The 17,152-nt window shown below is 40.5% G+C and overlaps 1 protein-coding gene across 1 annotated transcript in view; it reads left to right on the plus strand.

Moving 5' to 3' along the window:
* The window catches only part of MALRD1 (MAM and LDL receptor class A domain containing 1), a 558,112-nt gene that overhangs the window by 445,327 nt on the left and 95,633 nt on the right, over positions 1 to 17,152 (plus strand). The window contains exons 28-30 of the mRNA XM_082259425.1: positions 2,291 to 2,563; positions 9,662 to 9,784; positions 12,537 to 12,603. Of these exons, the coding sequence (XP_082115551.1) occupies positions 2,291 to 2,563; positions 9,662 to 9,784; positions 12,537 to 12,603 (463 nt within the window). The remainder of the gene's footprint in view (positions 1 to 2,290; positions 2,564 to 9,661; positions 9,785 to 12,536; positions 12,604 to 17,152) is intronic.

Raw genomic sequence — 17,152 nt, forward strand, 5'->3', positions numbered from 1 at the left:
ATTTTAATCCTCCATTTATATCAATATACAGTATATGTCAGGATTGCTCTTTTGATCCTGAGTGCTGAACCTTATCCAGTTCCAGGTTGAGGATTCAGGATCTATCTTGTTATTAATGTTCCCGAGTTTACCATTTTATTGAAACTGTTTGTGCATTCTACTAAACACAAGCTAAAGATAAGTAAAGCTGATTCTTTACTACAAACTCTAGTAGTGTCTTATCATTTACAATGACAGAACCTATAGTGTCAAGTGGGTTGGATGACATTCAGGGCAAAGGAAGTGAGGAGAATGTTTGTTTACTTAGCCACTCCCCCGGGGGCAGGGCTACACCTGCATTAAATGTTTATTTGTAAAAAAATTATTTTATATAAATACAAAAATAATGATATAAAACAGTTGTAAGCATAAAGAATAAGTTCTAAATTGGAGAAGAGGGGAAAAGAGTACAAATTGCTTAATAAGGGATTTTTTTTTTTTTTATTTAATAATTTTTCTATTGAAAAGAAAAAAGGATTTTCCAGCAAGAAAAACAAGGAAATAGAAGAAAGATAAAAAAAAAAAATTCAAAAAATTCAAAAGATTCAAAACAAAACATTAAATACAAAATATAGCCATATTAGCATAACATGGTATAGTGTGTGAGTACATATCATTATTCAAATAATAGGTAATTTTGCCATATTGGCATAACATATTACAACATATTAACATATGTCATTGTTCAAATTACAAATCAAATAGCCATATCCAAGATATATGACATATTTGGATCAAACTATCACACTTAACTTCTATATGTTCATAACAAAAAAAATAAATAAATAAATAAATAAAGTTGTGGAAAAGAGAGGGTAGGGAAAGGATAAGGAAGGGAAGAAAAGGGAAGATATCATCCGGAGACCTCTGGGGCCTTCTTAAAGCGGAGTTCCACCCAAAAGTGGAACTTCCGCTTTAGGGAGTCCTGACCCCCCGACATGCCACATTTGGCATGTCATTTTTTGGGGGGGGGAGCGGGTACCTAGTTTTGACAGGTACCCGCTCCCACTTCCGCTCGGAGCGCCGCGGCGCCCTGAGCGGAAGTTCTCCTCTCCCCCTCCCTACCTGCAATCTTCTGGGACACGTCAGAGGTCCCAGAAGATTGCCGGCCAATCACAGCGCGCAGCGCGACTCGCGCATGCGCAGTGGGTACCCGGCTGTGAAGCCGCAAACTGTAACAGCCGGGTGCCCACAGCAGTGATGCCGGCGCCGAGGGAGAGGATCGAGGCTTCCGGCGGCCGCATCGCTGGACCGTTGGACAGGTGAGTAAATGGCTGGAACTCCGCTTTAAGTCAAAGTATTTGTATTAGATGACATAGTTTCGATATATTCCAATGAACATGTAAAGGAAAACCAGTCAGCCCATCTTTTTTAAGATATGTATGATTTTGATCTTTTAAAGTTAGAGAGATATCCTCCATCCGAGCTGCATGTGCGACTCGTTATAACTACATTTGGACAGTAGGGATAGCAGTTTTTTTTCCATAGTTTAGGGATTAGGGATTTCGCCGCATCTAATAGATGAGGGGTAATAGATGGCTTATACCTGCCCACTGGTTCCCCTGAGCAATGGAACAGGATCACCCAGGGATCATCTAACACTGGGTGCCCCTGGATGATGTTGATCCAATGCAACACAGAGGACCAGTATGGGCGCAGAACCGGGCATGACCACCACATATGGGCATGAGACCGCAACTTTCTAGGAGAGTAATGCCATCTAGACAGCAGTTTATAGTTTAGTTCTATAGATTGTGTAGAAATAGAAGAAGTATGTACTAGCTGTAATATCTGTTTACGTTGTTGATCAGTTAAAGGGCGGTCTAGGTTCTGTTCCCATTTCAATAAAAATGGGCTACCCGATGTCTTCTCAATTTTTATTAATGCTTTATATAAGTCAGATAAGCTGCCTTTGGTTGTTTGTGACCTTGCCATGATCTCTTCGATAGGATTCAACTCTGCCAATGAGCGAATAGGCTTAGGTAAAACATGAACAAATCCAAATATTTGTCTTACTACCATTTAATCATTGTGGTTGCTGTTGATGAATCAATTCTGAAAGGGATAGCACTCCTGTGGCCGAAGTAACATGATGGAGTGTAGGCAGGAAAATAGGGAGCCACTTACCAAAAGCAGGGTCCATATTCCCTGGTAAAAAGTAAGAATGGCCTAATAGGGGCATCAGAGGAGAATTATAGGGCCAGTGGTTACGCTTAATAAGGGAATTAAGCATGTTACTTTTTTTTTCCAGAGCCAGAAATACCAAAGCCCACCTGCCCTGAAGACTTGTTCACATGTGCCTATGAAAAGCAGTGTGTGCCCTTGTCTGCCAAGTGTAATGGGATGGAGGACTGTAAAGATGGAACGGATGAAATCTTCTGCCCTACAGTGATCCCCAGCACAGCTCCCAAGCCGCACTGCAAGAGTACAGAATTCCAGTGTTTCAACAGACGATGTATCCCGGCAATGATGTGGTGCGATGGTGTAATTGATTGTCTGCTGGGTGAAGATGAATATAATTGTAGTAAGTTTTACAATTTTTGCTTGGTTAATCAATTTTAAAGAAAGGATGGACACAATTCAATTTTGGGCAGAATACAAGGCTCTATGTACTAGCTATAAAATCCAAAGGACTTCACAGAGATATAAAGGTAACAGAAGAATGACGGCAAAAAAACACAAAGCAGTCCTCCAAGTCTGCCCCTCCCTCTATTTTTTGAACATTTGTTTTCTTGTTTTTTGTGTTTCTTAACCTTTTTGTCTAAGTATAGACCTGTGTTTCCAAGCATTTGCAAACTTACTGTCACTACTTCATCTAGAAGTCTGCTCCAAGCATCACTACTCATTTGGTAAAATAATCCTTTTTAAGGTTAATTTTAAACCTTCCTCCTTGTAGTTCAAGGTCATGTCCCCATGTTCTTGAGCCTATATTGAAAATACTGCCCTCTGGAATGTTATTTATACCAGTGTTTCTCAACCCTTTTTCAGTCAAGGCCTTTAATGTTATGGACAATCTCGAGGCACCCTCCAAAATTAAGGACAGTCTTGAGGTGCCCCATTCAAAAATGTTAAAACAATTCTGAAAGTTTTATCCAATGCAGCAACATCAATAAACGCAATAAACGTAGGACACCCAATGGTAAAGGTGATTCATTCTTCCAAAGCAAATGCACTTTTGTAAACTGGTACTGACTAGTATTCCAATGTTTCTCCCTCAGTTTTTCTCCATCACTTAGCTAAGGACACCCAAAAGCTGATGGAGAGAGGCAAGGAAGGGTCAAACAAGGATGATATGTTGGCAACTGGCATCCTACCTATCAAATAATGATGTCATTGGTCGTTAGGAGTTTCGCAGCTAGAAGGTTGTAACGGTGCACGATGAAAACCTGTGGCTTTGTGTAAAAGGCAGGTTTTATCCACCCACTGGCTTGTATACAATATTAGGGCAATTTGTAGGCATTTTGCCTAGGCACCCTATAGAAATGTCAAGGCACCAGTGTCATCTTAAAGCATTAAAGGGCCCCAGGCAATTCAGTGCACTGGGGCCCTGCCTACACAATCACCCATGAGAATAAAAATGCAAATTATCGACAAGGCTATACTTATTTGTACAGCCATGCCAGGCTAATGACAGCTTCCAAGTTCGGCGGCTGGGTACGGTGAACACACACATGAACGGGAGTTAGACTCGACTGTCCTGTGTGTGCCTGTTCCCATGGAGACGGACAGGCATTCCTGCAGTTGTGGGCTCCCCCTCCACAGACCAAGTGGTCTGACAGCAGCGCTGGGCCAACAGGCGCTTGCCACCTGCTAAGTTCGGCTGCGGGATGCACACGGGAATCGAGACTAATGCTTGGCTGGGGCTGGGTCGCTGGGCAGGTGGGGCCCCCTGCCCAGCGTGCCCATTCGGTAAGATGGCCCTGTAAGGCACCCCAGGGTGCCTGGGCACCCTGGTTAAAAAAGGCTGATTTATACCCTTATTTAATTAAATAATTAATAATTATGTATTTAAAGGTTTCAGTCATGTCTCCTGTTTCTTTCCTTTCCTCCAGGCTGTACAAATTTAGACCTTGCACCATTTTTGTTGCCCATCTCTAGACTCGCTCCCTCTTGTAAATATCTTTTGGAAACTGAGGTCTTCAGAACTGGATACAGTATTCTGAATAAAGTCTAACTAAAGCTCTGTGTAGCAGAATCAAAATTTATTTTCTTCTGCTTGTGATCCCTCTAGTAATTCACCCCAGAATGTATTCCCTACATTGTGTGCTCATTTTAAGCCCATACTGTATTAAATGAGAATCCCCAAATCTAGTTTTGTACAATGATTGACAGCTCTGCTCTGCAGTTGACAGAGTAGATTGGTTGTATAGCTTCCTTGTAAAGCTAGAAGGTTTTTTTGTCCTAATTCATTGTCTGCATTAAGGTAAAAAGCCTTCCCTGATCAAGATCCCCCCAGTTCCGCATTGTAACCATTCTGTGTTATTACTATGTAAAAAAAATGTTTCTAAATGAAGAATGCATAACCCCTCCCCCCCCCCCCCCCCAGCTCCCCTAAATACTTCCTTGAGCCCAATCTCAATCCAGCATTGTGCCCGAGATCAGCGGCTCTCTCCGCTTTTTCTCTCATCACTGAAAATGGAGGTAGGATTGCCACCACGTTCCTTTAAAACTGAACACATAATAATTACACAGGTTTTGGGGCTAATTTAATGCAAATAAGACACTAAGTGAGTTTAAATAACACCTTATTCAGCCACAGAACCTGTGTAATTAATATGTGTTCAGAGTTAAAGGGATGAGGTGGCAACCCTACATGGAGGCAGCAGCGGGAGCTGTTTGCTCCTGCTGCTGTCAATCACATCCTATGAGGTGAGAGCAGGGTAGGGGTCCACAGGGCTAAACCACGCTGTGTTTTTCAATGAATCAAGTGTGTACCAATGCCCCCATAGCAACTGGCTTGCTATGGGGGCACTTGGCAGGGGAGAGGAGGCAGGAGCACCAGCAAGGAACCAGAGAAGAGGATCATCAGGGCTGCTATGTGCAAAACCATTGCACAGCGCAGGAAAGTATAACATGTTTGTTGTTTAAAAAAATATATATGTTTACAAGCACCTTAATTTTTAAAGTTTTTATAAACCAACTTGTTTTGGACAAGTTATGGATTGTAATTGCTGTTCTCTCCAAGCCAATGCCTCCCCTCCTGTATGCAGGTGTCTCCTTAGGTAGCCAGCTGCTTAAGGAGACACCGGTGTTTGTGCTGCTGGGCAGTGCTGTTGGGCGGTGCTGTCTGTGTCTATGGACACCTTCTTCCTCCTATAAATTTGACTAATGGTAGCAGAAGCCTATTGCTCCACTGCCATCAGTACCCTCCTCTACACCTGGATAACCAGGGAAGTGGTGCAGATCATGGAGGACCCAGTGGTGTTGAACAAGAACCGTAGGGGGCACAAGGGACTAGGGCATTTTTTTTTAAACCTAAAGCAGAGAATGCATTAAGCTAAAAAAAAACACCTAGCATTTATTACTACTTTAAGCTGAAGTGCAGCACAGTTCCTGGCAGCTCTAGGCAGGCAATACAGAAACATTCTTAGCCCTAATAATGATATTAGGTATTTGTTACTGAGGGTGGGGAGCATTTTTGGAGTTCTTATTGTTCTTAAATAAACATATAATACATACAGTATATACATAATATAATAGATACATACTTATATACGTATGTATTGCATACATACAGTATAATGTAAAAATCCTTCCAGTATGTATTACTTTTCTCTCAATTCAAGTGGAGATCCACATGAGGGAGTGATTAATTGCTCTTTTGTTTGGAAAAAAATTATTTAGAACTAATTGAGGGCCATTTCACACTAAGATTCGCACAGGAACACGCTCCGCATTCCTGTGCAATTCCTGTGTGATTCAGTGTGTTGTGATTTTAAGCCCATTCATTTGAATGGGCTGAAATTACACTGGACCGCATCAAAAGTAGTGCATGCACTTCTTTTAAAAATGCACTGCAACTGGATCGCATAGTACTGCAGTACCATGTGATGCAGTTTGGGTTATCATTAGGAATCTATTGACACCTGCAGGAGATCGTACGCCCAGTGCATTTGGAATTCGGCATGTGGGAAATGGGCACTTGGGCACATGGATTGCGATGTTTAAAAATACCCTTTTTGTGTTATTTTTACTAACTGCTTATTTATTGTAATTTTTGACCAGATGTATAAGCTATCAGCAAAAAAGTGTTTTTTATGACTTTCCAAAGAAAAAACATCTATTGCTAACATTGCTAAAATTCCTTTAATCCCCTGGTGAGCTGTTTTCTTTTGCAAAATTTATAAAGTACAAATCTTTACCATCTTTATTACCCTAGATGACCCTTGAGAAAATCTTTCATATTTCCTAACTTTTACAAATTTCATCTTTTTTTAATTAGCTGAGCAAAACCAATTCTACTGACAGTGTAGAGGACCAAGAAAGTTTTCTTCTAATGATTTCCTTTACTTTGATATAGAATCACAGCTCTGTAAATGATGCTTTTACTTTGTAGTGTAAACTACTTTTTGCTGATAAAATAATCTTTTTTTTAGGTGACGGCATATTTTAACAAACGTGCTTCTTAGAGATAAAGTACAAGCTCTGAAAAGCAGACAAAGAACTACAGTTATAAGACTAATATTTTTTAAACAGAAAATCTGTGAAATATGTAACTAATTACAGGATTTTGTTTTCATCCAAAGAAATTTTTAGCCAGAAAGATTATCTTTAAATATTTTAAAGGTTATATTGCTGTATCAATTCACTTCAAGTAAACCTCCATTTTTGTAAAAAAAAAAAAAAATTGCTTCACCCTATATACACTGCATGTATTTTACCAAATAATAATGCAGCTGCAACCTGCTTCAGTTTTGTAGATTCTGAGGTCATGGTCATTACAGTAAAGTCCTCAAACTGACCACTAAGTGGGAAGGCTTGGGTCTGTACTCACATTCCTCCCATGTGGAGTGCCTATACTTAAGTAATGGTGCCAACTGCCAAAATGCTCAAAAAGTCCCAAGCCTTCCACAACTGCCTCTTAAAATGCCCACGTTTAGCTGGGGTGTATATGCCACCCAGAATGTGTAGGCTGTTCAGCTAGAGCATGTGTTGTGATATATGTAAAGGTTGATAGCAGTGTACAGAAGGTTAATCAAGAATCTTAATTGTGTTGGATTTAAGAATCTTAATGTGATTGCACCCTTTTAGCACCCAATGGAGTTGATTTACTAAAACTGGAGTGTACAAAATCTGGTGCAGCTCCACATAGAAACCAATCAGCTTCCAAGTTTTTTGTCAAAGCTTAATTGAACAAGCTGATTGGCAATCATGCTCAGCTGTAACAGATTTTGCATTCTCCTTTAGACCCCTTTCACACATTCCGGTCCGTCAGCAGACTCCGTTTATCTCAGCGTGGGATCGATCCGCCGATCCCCCCGCTGAGCAGGCGGATGGCAGCTGTGTCTCCGTGCTGAGTGCAGAGATACAGCTGTCAGGTTCCACTGTTCTCTATGGGGGAATCGGATGGGAACGGACCGTCTATCCATTCTCATCTGATCCCATCCGATCCGCTGGATGGATGGAAAATAGGGTTTCCATCCGTCCAGATTTGATGGAACGGATCGGATGACAGCGGACATGTCTCCGCTGACATCTAATGCCCTATAGAGATACATGGGGCATCTTTTCAGATCCGCCAAAAAAACGGACAGGCGGATTTGAATGGTCCACCTGTGTGAAAGGGGCCTAAAGCCCCGTACACACGTGCAGATCGTCGGCCGAACGATCGGCCGTCTTTTGTCCCCGGGCTGTCGTGTCTGTTGAAAAGTGCAAAAGACTGCACAAGAATTTTGTCCGCCGACTACAGCCGACTGCAGAAGTGATGTCATGTGATGGTTAACTTTCCCTGTGTTTTTTCTTTTCTGAGCATGCCCAGTCTTGCAAATCTGCTGTCTGTCGGCCGAATTCTGTATTGACTGGCGAACAATCGGCCGCTCTGGTGTCGGCATACAAAAATTTTAATGCTTGCACGACAGATTCTTTTCGGCCGAAAGTGCGCTGTCGGCTGTCGGAAGCATCATACTAACAAGCCTACAATCGGCCGATCGGTCGAAAAGCTTCGGCCGACAATCTGCACGTGTGTACGGGCCTTTTCATAAATATGTGCTCAACAAACACTGTAGAATCAATGAGGTTCTTCATGAACCCCTATTGAGAATATTTTTATTTAGTGACTTTTGAAAGAATAAATATGAGTAAGAAATGAACTAACACTCTCTGTATAGACTTATCATTGTGTTACTGTCCTCTGCCTGAACTATATGCCTCTTTTCCTTACAATCTGATACTGATTTTGCCATTCTAAGTTTGTTCTCTTATGTCTGCAAAAATGCTCAGTGTCGGATCAGCTCCTGTCTATATAATCATTAATTAAACAGCTGATAAGTTTTCAGACCAACAGTTTGTCTTCATGGTCTGCAGAACATGTCAGTGCACGTCTGCACAAACACCCTGTTTACTTTCAATAAAGATGTGTTCACATGGACACAAGAAGGATGAGCTAAGTGTAAGTGTTCAACCCCTGCCAATTGCATCTAAAACCCGCCAAGTGCCCACTAACTGCTGGGTCTGAGAGAGCGTCCTAAGCAGAATAGCTTAGTGCACAAATATGCCATGCGTTATGAACCTGAACCTGCAACAAGAGATGAGTGCCTTCTGTATTCCACAGGACATTGTTTTATCTGAATAAAAAATTAAATAGAAATTAATTAGGCATATTTCCAGTCATTGGAAATTAGGAAAACAATCAGTTATGAGAGTATGAAAACATTTACCAAATTGGTGCAGGCAGTTTGACTTGTAATGCACCATTTTGGAAAAGACCACAGGATTGCTGCAACTAACCAACATTTTAAAGTAAGGCCTCATTCTCACGTGCATTTAGGGCTGACTACGGGCTGACCCATTCAAAGCAATGAGAGGCTGATAATGCCCACTGACATTGTGGCCATTCGCATGTAATCAGACATTCAGCAATTATCTCTGGATGATCCGTTCTGGGTGCAAATTTTCTGCATCCAGGGCCAATCATCCATGGGAAATCACTGCATGCCTAATTATATGAGAAGAGCTGGCAGGCTCTCATTGCATTGAATGGGGCTTCCCAATGGCAGCTGTTGGCATGAAACCCTGCTAAGACCTAAAGTTATTAGGTACATAGAGTTATTAGGTACAAAGAATTAGGTACATAGAAGGAAAAATAAGAGTAAAGTTGTAATCAATTGTGGACATCATAGAGGGAAAAATAAGAATAATGCTGGAATTCATCTTTTAGTTCTGGGTTGACACCAGGAGGTTTCAGGTACTTCAGCTGAATGGTAGCTGCTAGCTTGGTCACATACTAATCATTATCTTGCTTGGCTGCAGTCCTAGTAAAGTAATTAGGCGCTCTCGCTTTCTCTCTCTTGAAACTCCTATTCACTCCTATAAATTGTTTAGGATTAATTTGCATTTGTTATTGAATGACCCAGAGTGTAACCATTTTATCCATTTAAACTGATTGTGTTGTTATATTCTCTAGCTTCTATAGTTTCTGCCAATGGTTCTGTTCTGTGTGTTCCCACCAATACATGGCTGACTGTTGAGCAGAGGTGTGATGGAAAGCCAGACTGCAACAATTACATAGACGAGTCTCTCTGTTCAGGTAATGATATCCTGCATGCAGTATATATGAATAAGGCTGAATTCTCACTATATGCGCGACCGGAATTTTACTGCATTGTAGAACGCTGGTCACTTCAAGAACACACAGAAAACTATTTTTTTTTTTTCTGTGTCTCATTCACATTGCAACATGGTCCTGAGCTGTGCTAGAATGTAAACATTGTGCATTTTATTGCAGAGCATCGAACGGGATCACATGTCACTGTACAGCACCATGAATGAAGTGTACTCAGCCAATGAAAGCTACCGTAAACTATTAAAGTGCAGTCAAAACAGATTTCAGTTTTGGATAGAGTGGGGAAGGGTTAGAGCCCATTATAGAAATGTCCCCTCATTTTTTGTGGGTATTTCCAATATCAACAAAAACCTTAAAGTGGAGTTCCACCCTATTTTTATACTTACCTCCATCTTCTCGCTCCGGGTCACCTGAAAAAGAAATGGATAATCGCATATTTTTTTTTTTTTTACTTACCTCGTAGCGAAGAAAATATACTTACCTTACTTCCTTCTTCCTCCTTACTCGGCCGCGGCTGTCGTCACTTCCTGGCTCTGCAATGATTCCTGGGAGCTGGACGTCATAGCTCCCAGGAATCATTGCGCCTGCACCGGCCCCGACGTCAGTTCCGGGTCGCGCGCGTCATCCCCTTCTAAACAGCTTCTGGGCATGCCCAGAAGCTGTGGAGGGATGACGCGCGCGACCCGGAAGTGACGTCGGGGCCGGCGCAGAGCATCGTGGGACCAAAGAAGGCGGAAGAAGACGCCGAAGAGGACGCGCTGGCTTCAAGCTGCCCACATCTGAGATGGCAGCGCTGGACAAGACGTTTGCAAGGTAAGTATTTGTCCTAACAGGTAAGTGCAACCCGGGACAGATCAGAGGCTAGCCATTGTGGAATGCACTAGCCCTGACTGTCCCAGGGGTATTAAAAAAAAAAAAAAATCCAGGGTGGAACTCCGCTTTAAATCTGTGTTCCTGTTGCAGATTTTTCTTGATATCCTGCCTGGTGAAACTGTTCTTAATGGGACAGTAAGTGAGAAAAAATACACTATATTACCAAAAGTATAGGGACACCTGCCTTTACATGCACATGAACTTTAATGGCATCCCAGTCTTAGTCAGTAGAGTTCAGTATTGAGTTGGCCTACCTTTTGCAGCTAAAACAGCTTCAGCTCTTGTGGGAAAGCTGTCCATAAGGTTTAGGAGTGTGTCTATTGGATTGTTTGACCATTCTTCCAGAAACAAATTTGTGAGGTCAGGCACTGATGTGGACGAGAGGGCCTGGTTTGCAGCCTGCGCTGTAATTCATCCCAAAAGGTATTCTATCAAGTTGAGGTCAGGACTCTGTATTGGCCAGTCAAGTTCCTCCACCCCAAACTCGCTCATCCGTGTCTTTATGGACCTTGCTTTGTGCACTCGTCCAAACCAATTGGTGGAGGGGGGATTTTGGTGTGGGGTTGTTTTTCAGGGGTTGGGCTTGGCCCCTTTGGTCATGATGGAACAGGAAAGGGCCATCCCCAAACTGTTCCCACAAAGTTGGGAGCATGAAATAGTCCAAAATGTCTTGGTTTGCTGATTCCCATAGACACAATCCTAAACCTTGTGGACAGCCTTCCCAGAAGAGTTACTTAGTTACATAGTTACATAGTTACATAGTAGGTGAGGTTGAATAAAGACAATAGTCCATCCAGTTCAACCTGTGTAGGTGTGTGTGGCTGTAATAATCTCACATAGCCCTGAATGTTCTGATCCTTGAGATGTACGTCTAAGAGTCTTTTGAAAGCCACCATACTTCCCGGAGAAACCACCTCTTGTGGTAGAGAATTCCACAATCTTGTAGCCCTAACAGTAAAGAACCCCCCACGTTACCTGAGGTTAAAATGCTTCTCCTCTAATGGCATTGTATGCCCTCAAGTTCTCATGCAATCCCTTCGACTGAATAGCTTTTTTTCTAAGCTGAGATCCCCATTGAGATATTTATAAATTGCTATCATGTCCCCCCTCAGGCGTCTCTTCTCCAGGGAGCTGTTATAGCTGCAAAGGTTGTGTATCTGTAGAGAAGCCCTCGATAGTATTACAAAACACAACGGGGCTCCTAACCCCTCCCACTCTATCCAAAAGTAGAAAAAGAAAAGTTTTGGCTTTGCCACCTTAGCATTAGATTTGATACGTACAATCAAATGAACATGAATTGCAATCCAAAGTCAAGGAAAACATTTGAGTAAAAGATAACATACAGTTATCAAGAATATAATTAGTGTAGATAAGAGAACATCTCTGAACTATGAACACCAAGGCTGTAGTGCAGGGTTTCTCAACCAGGGTTCCTCCTGAGGTTGCTGGGGGTTCCTTGAGCAATGGGCAGTTTCTGCCTCTTAGATAAGTTTCCAATGACACCATTGTTCCTTTTAGCTCTCTATAGGGGGGTAATTCTTCCCAATGATGACAAGATTAAAGCATTCTTCCCACTGACTGTCACACTAATGTGTCATGAGTTGTAGATTTTTAATTTTTAACAGGGGTTAACCGAGACCAGAATTTTATTTCAAGGGTTCCTCTGTGTTGAAAAGGTTGAGAAAGGCTGCTGTAGTGTCTACAATTGTATTCAATTCAAAATATTGTAAGTGTTGGGAAGGAAAAAGCAAAGGAAGGGACAGGCACATTTTCCAATTTTAAACGTTTACTATGCTAATCTCAGAATTGATCATCTAAAAATTATATATATATTTTTTTTTAGAATGTCCCTATAGATATTGCCGAAATCAAGGAACATGTGTTGTTAAAAATGAAGTTCCTGCATGCAGGTAATTTTACAACTTTACAGAGTTCTGATTTGCTTTATATATAAAATATACCGTAATTGATTGATCTGTAACAGTACCATGTGCAATAAATGAAAAGTACATATTCTTTGATCTGGATCAGAAAACACTTTCTGATCTTAGCTGCTATTTATCAGGCTAATGAAAGACTTTGTGGCCAAGGCTATTTACAGTTCCCTGTGGCCGGAGCAAAAATGTACTTATAAGTGCTCAATATCTAGCAAAAAGCTTTTCCAACATGATGGGAAATCGACAATATATGCAATGGAGCTTATCCCTCCTCTTCGCTGATGAACAAAGAGGTGCTGTCATTAGACGTGTGCGGTTCGTTTCCTTCTGAATAAATATTCAGACAAATGTTTCATTGTTCAGAGATTCGAATATATCCGAATACCCGAATTGAAGTATAAACAAAGTTTACCGAATGCTCCGAATAACGAAACGAAATTCGTCCAAATTTTGGAAATTCAAATAGAATTTTACATCGAATTCCATTTGAATTCAAATTGTAAACATATTCCTGAAATCAAAGTCTGTGCGTGTTATTAGAGTACCATTTTGAAATAATACTGTTTTTGCAAAGCCAAAGATGATTTAAAGCGGAGTTCCGGCCTCAAAATCGACACAATCGATTCTTTGTGCCATCCGCTTGCTGAGTGTAACCTGAAAAACAATTGGATAGTCCTGATTTTTTTTCTTTACTTACCTTGATTCAGAAGAAAATATAATCGCCTTTCTTCCACTTCCTCCCTCTGCGGCCGCGGCCCGCGCCGTCACTTCCTGTCCTGCAATGCATCCTGGGAGCTCTTACTCATCACTCCCAGAAGGCAATGGGCAGTGACGTAGGCGGCCGGCCGCTCCTCTCATCGCGTTATTTGCAAAAAGAAAATGACGCGATGATATGGAAACCGATCGCATAGGATTGCGCATGCGCGAGATTTCGCGCCGCATTCTGCATACACAATTAGCTCAAACCAGGAAGAAGGGAAGACATCTATACACTGCAGCTTCTTATAACCCCAGCAAAGATGGCCGCGCTCAGCAAAGGATTTTAAAAGTGAGAATTTCTGATAAATCAAAACATATAAAACTATTAACTATGGGATTACGGATATATTAGGGGCTAAGGATCACTATTTGGGCAGTTTCTGAGGCCAGAACTCCGCTTTAAAGAGTCATTGTAATCATTTGATGAAGATTTTTCTTTTGTTTGTTCACTTTGTCACATTTGAATCAAAAAAAAAAAAAAAAAATCTTAATTTTTTGATTCAACAGATTCAAAATGTATCCACTCAAACGTTTCGAACCAAAAAAATCTGTAAGTTCGAAGAAAATTTGAAAAAGACTTAAAATTAATTCTTAATATGAATTCTGAATACTAATTGAACGAATCAACTGAATTTAAATAAACAAAATAACTAGATTAACAAATCTAAACAAACAAATATCTTTGTCATGCACATGTCTAGCTGTCATGATGGGCAGTGTCCTGGAGGATGCGGAAATGTCTAAAAGTCCATTGTCCTCAAGGAGACTTTATGGATAGCAGACCTTCTGTTTACTTTAGAACAGTGGTGTCCAAAATGTGGACGGTTGGGGGTGCAAGTTCTCATTGTAACTGGGAAACAGCAGAAGGTCAGGGATTGGGAATGTAAGAAAATGTGTCTCTCTATTGACAGCTACCTCTGCTAGTCAGCATTTTAAAAGCATTGCAGTTTGACCAATTCTCAGTTTAATAACATTTTAGTTGCTTGGTTAAAAAAGTGCACTGAGATCGGATCTGCAAATTTGAAAAACTTTGGTTACCTTGGGTTGAACATCTTCAGACTTTGATGACACTTTACTATTGGCATAGTAATAATACTTAATTTACCCTTTTATCACCCTTCATTCAGTTGAAGCCGCACTACCTCTATCAAATTTACCTTTTACTCCCACTGTATTTTCCCTTTTCTTTACTTCTATTCTCTTACTCCTTTTTCATGACCCTTTCCTTTTTATCAGCTCTTATGTGGTACTCACAGGGTTGTTCTTCAGACCCATTGAAATGTACTTTTGCTTTACTGATTTATTAATCACTTTGTTTTTAAACTAGATCGACAGTCAACAATCTACCTTTGAATAAATTTAAAAGGGATATAATATATATGCCCACTACCTGTGCACCCTATGATAGATAACTGGAACTGTGCCAAAAAAAAAAAAAATATATATATATATTTATATATATATATATATATATATATAAACAAGTGGAGCTGCTGGTTATAAGGCCAAAAAGGTCTGCATAGATGTAAACTCATTAGAACCGCTCAACCCTCCTAGACGGATCTATCTTTGACAAACCACGCCTAATGATCAATAAAAAATAAAGTGCTTTCCGTGCACAAGTGCCAATGTATATATATATATATATATATATATATATATATATATATATATATATACAAAAGGTGTTAATAATCAATTACGATAAATGCTTGAGACCCTAAAACTGGACAAATATTCTCTGCCAGGACCACAGCGATGAGCCACATCAAAGGGGACAAAAAGGCTTCCATAGTTCCGTTTGGAATGCAGGTGGAATGCTATCGGCATCCCTGCTTTTCGAACAGAGCTCTTTACCTACTTGCAACATTATACGTTTTTTAACCTTTTGTATTTTAAATAAACAGAACATATTACACCAGGGAAGCCTTTTTGTCTTGTCCCCCTTGATATGGCTCATCTCTGTGGCCCTGGTGGAGAATATTTGTCCAGTTTGAGGGTCTCCCTTACCTTATTATGATTACATGTGAGATACATACCTACCTCTGGTGAGTCGGCAATTCTATTCTTATATTCGTGGTGGACTAAAGCACAATATCTCGGCAATCCTGTGGAGGATTTTGAAGAGTGATCCAAAATTATTTTGCATGTTTGAATCACGCTGGTGATTAAGGACATTACACATTAACTCTTCATGCAACTTATAGCACTTTATGCATTTATTGAAATTGTAATCGCTCACACTTTATATCTTTATTATTCATTAGCACTTTTACATGGAATACACTTTATTATTCAATGTTTGTATTGATTGTATTTTTAGCACTTTATGCATTTATCGTAATTATTTATTGACACCTTTTGTATAATCATTGGCACTTTTGCGCGGAATACTCTTTAATATTTGTTGGTTATTAAGCGCGGTTTGTCAAAGATCTATCAATCTAGGAAGATTGACCGGTACTTTTGAGTTTACAAAAAGCTACCTTTCTCTTTCTTTTCAATTAAATGACATATTTGACATTTGACAGTCTATTTGATGCTTAAATAGTGCGATGTTGCATTTGAATTTTTTTTTGTCTCTTTCCAATTGAAGTAATTCGTTTGTTACCCTTTAAATATGTGCAGTGGCGGGTGGTGGTCCAGACGAACCACACCATACCCCCCCCCTGGTTACAACAGCCCGCACACCATACCCCCCCCCCCCGGTCGCCGGCTCACTCACCCTGAACATGTGGAGGGCAGGCAGGCAGCAGCGGCGGCAACGCCGGCTTCTCCTCAGTTTCTTGCGTCTCCTACCTCCTCCTTCCCCGTGGCCAATGGCATGGCTTCTCCTTTCGGCCAATCGGGAAACAGGTCTCAGGACCCGCTTCCTGATTGGCCAGGAGGAGGATCCGTGTGACAATAGCGAATATTCATTCGCTATTGTCACACAACTGGGTGGGCACTGCGCCAGTGTTAATTTTGTCGACTAAAACGTTTTCGTCGACTAAATTAACACAATTTTAGTCGACTAAAATACGACTAAAACTAAAACAATTCAGATGACTAAAATACGACTAAAACTAAAATGGCATTTTAGTCAAAAGACTATAACTAAAACTAAATTTAAATTTGCTGCCAAAATTGGTGCATGCTCAAAGCTTAATACCATAAATAATAACATATTAGCTTTTTCACTCCAGGACCAGCAGTAATATATAATAAGTTTGGAAATTGTAGAGAAATGCTTAAATAATGCATTACAAATTACAATTGAACTACACCCATTCGATTATAGATGACTAAAATGAGTTTTATTCGACTAAAATGTAGGACGCTTTAGTCGACTAAAATGTACTGGAGTTTTAGTTGACTAAATACGACTAAAACTAAAACACTTGCAGAAGACTAAAATGGGACTAAAACTAAAATGCCAGTTTAGTCCTAAGATTAAGACTAAAACTAAATTGAAATTTGCTGCCAAAATTAACACTGCACTGCGCCCCGAGCCCACCCTTTTTTGAAGCCTATTAGAGCCTCTGGCTCTAATCACATGCTTCAAAAAAAAAAAAAGAAAAACATTGGAATCCATGCGTCCCCCAAAGGACGGGCCGCCACTGAATATGTACCACAATCCATGTAAAATTCAGATTTTTCATCTTTATTTTATTCAAAACAATAAACAAATTTGACAAGGAAAAAAAAAGTACACTGGGAAACACAGGAGAACAGGAGAAAGGCAAGAGCAGAACTGACCACGTGGTAAGGTCCAGCAGAAAAG

The sequence above is a fragment of the Pelophylax lessonae genome, assembly GCF_965119305.1.
Source record: "Pelophylax lessonae genome assembly, chromosome: 5".
Lineage (NCBI taxonomy): Eukaryota > Metazoa > Chordata > Amphibia > Anura > Ranidae > Pelophylax > Pelophylax lessonae.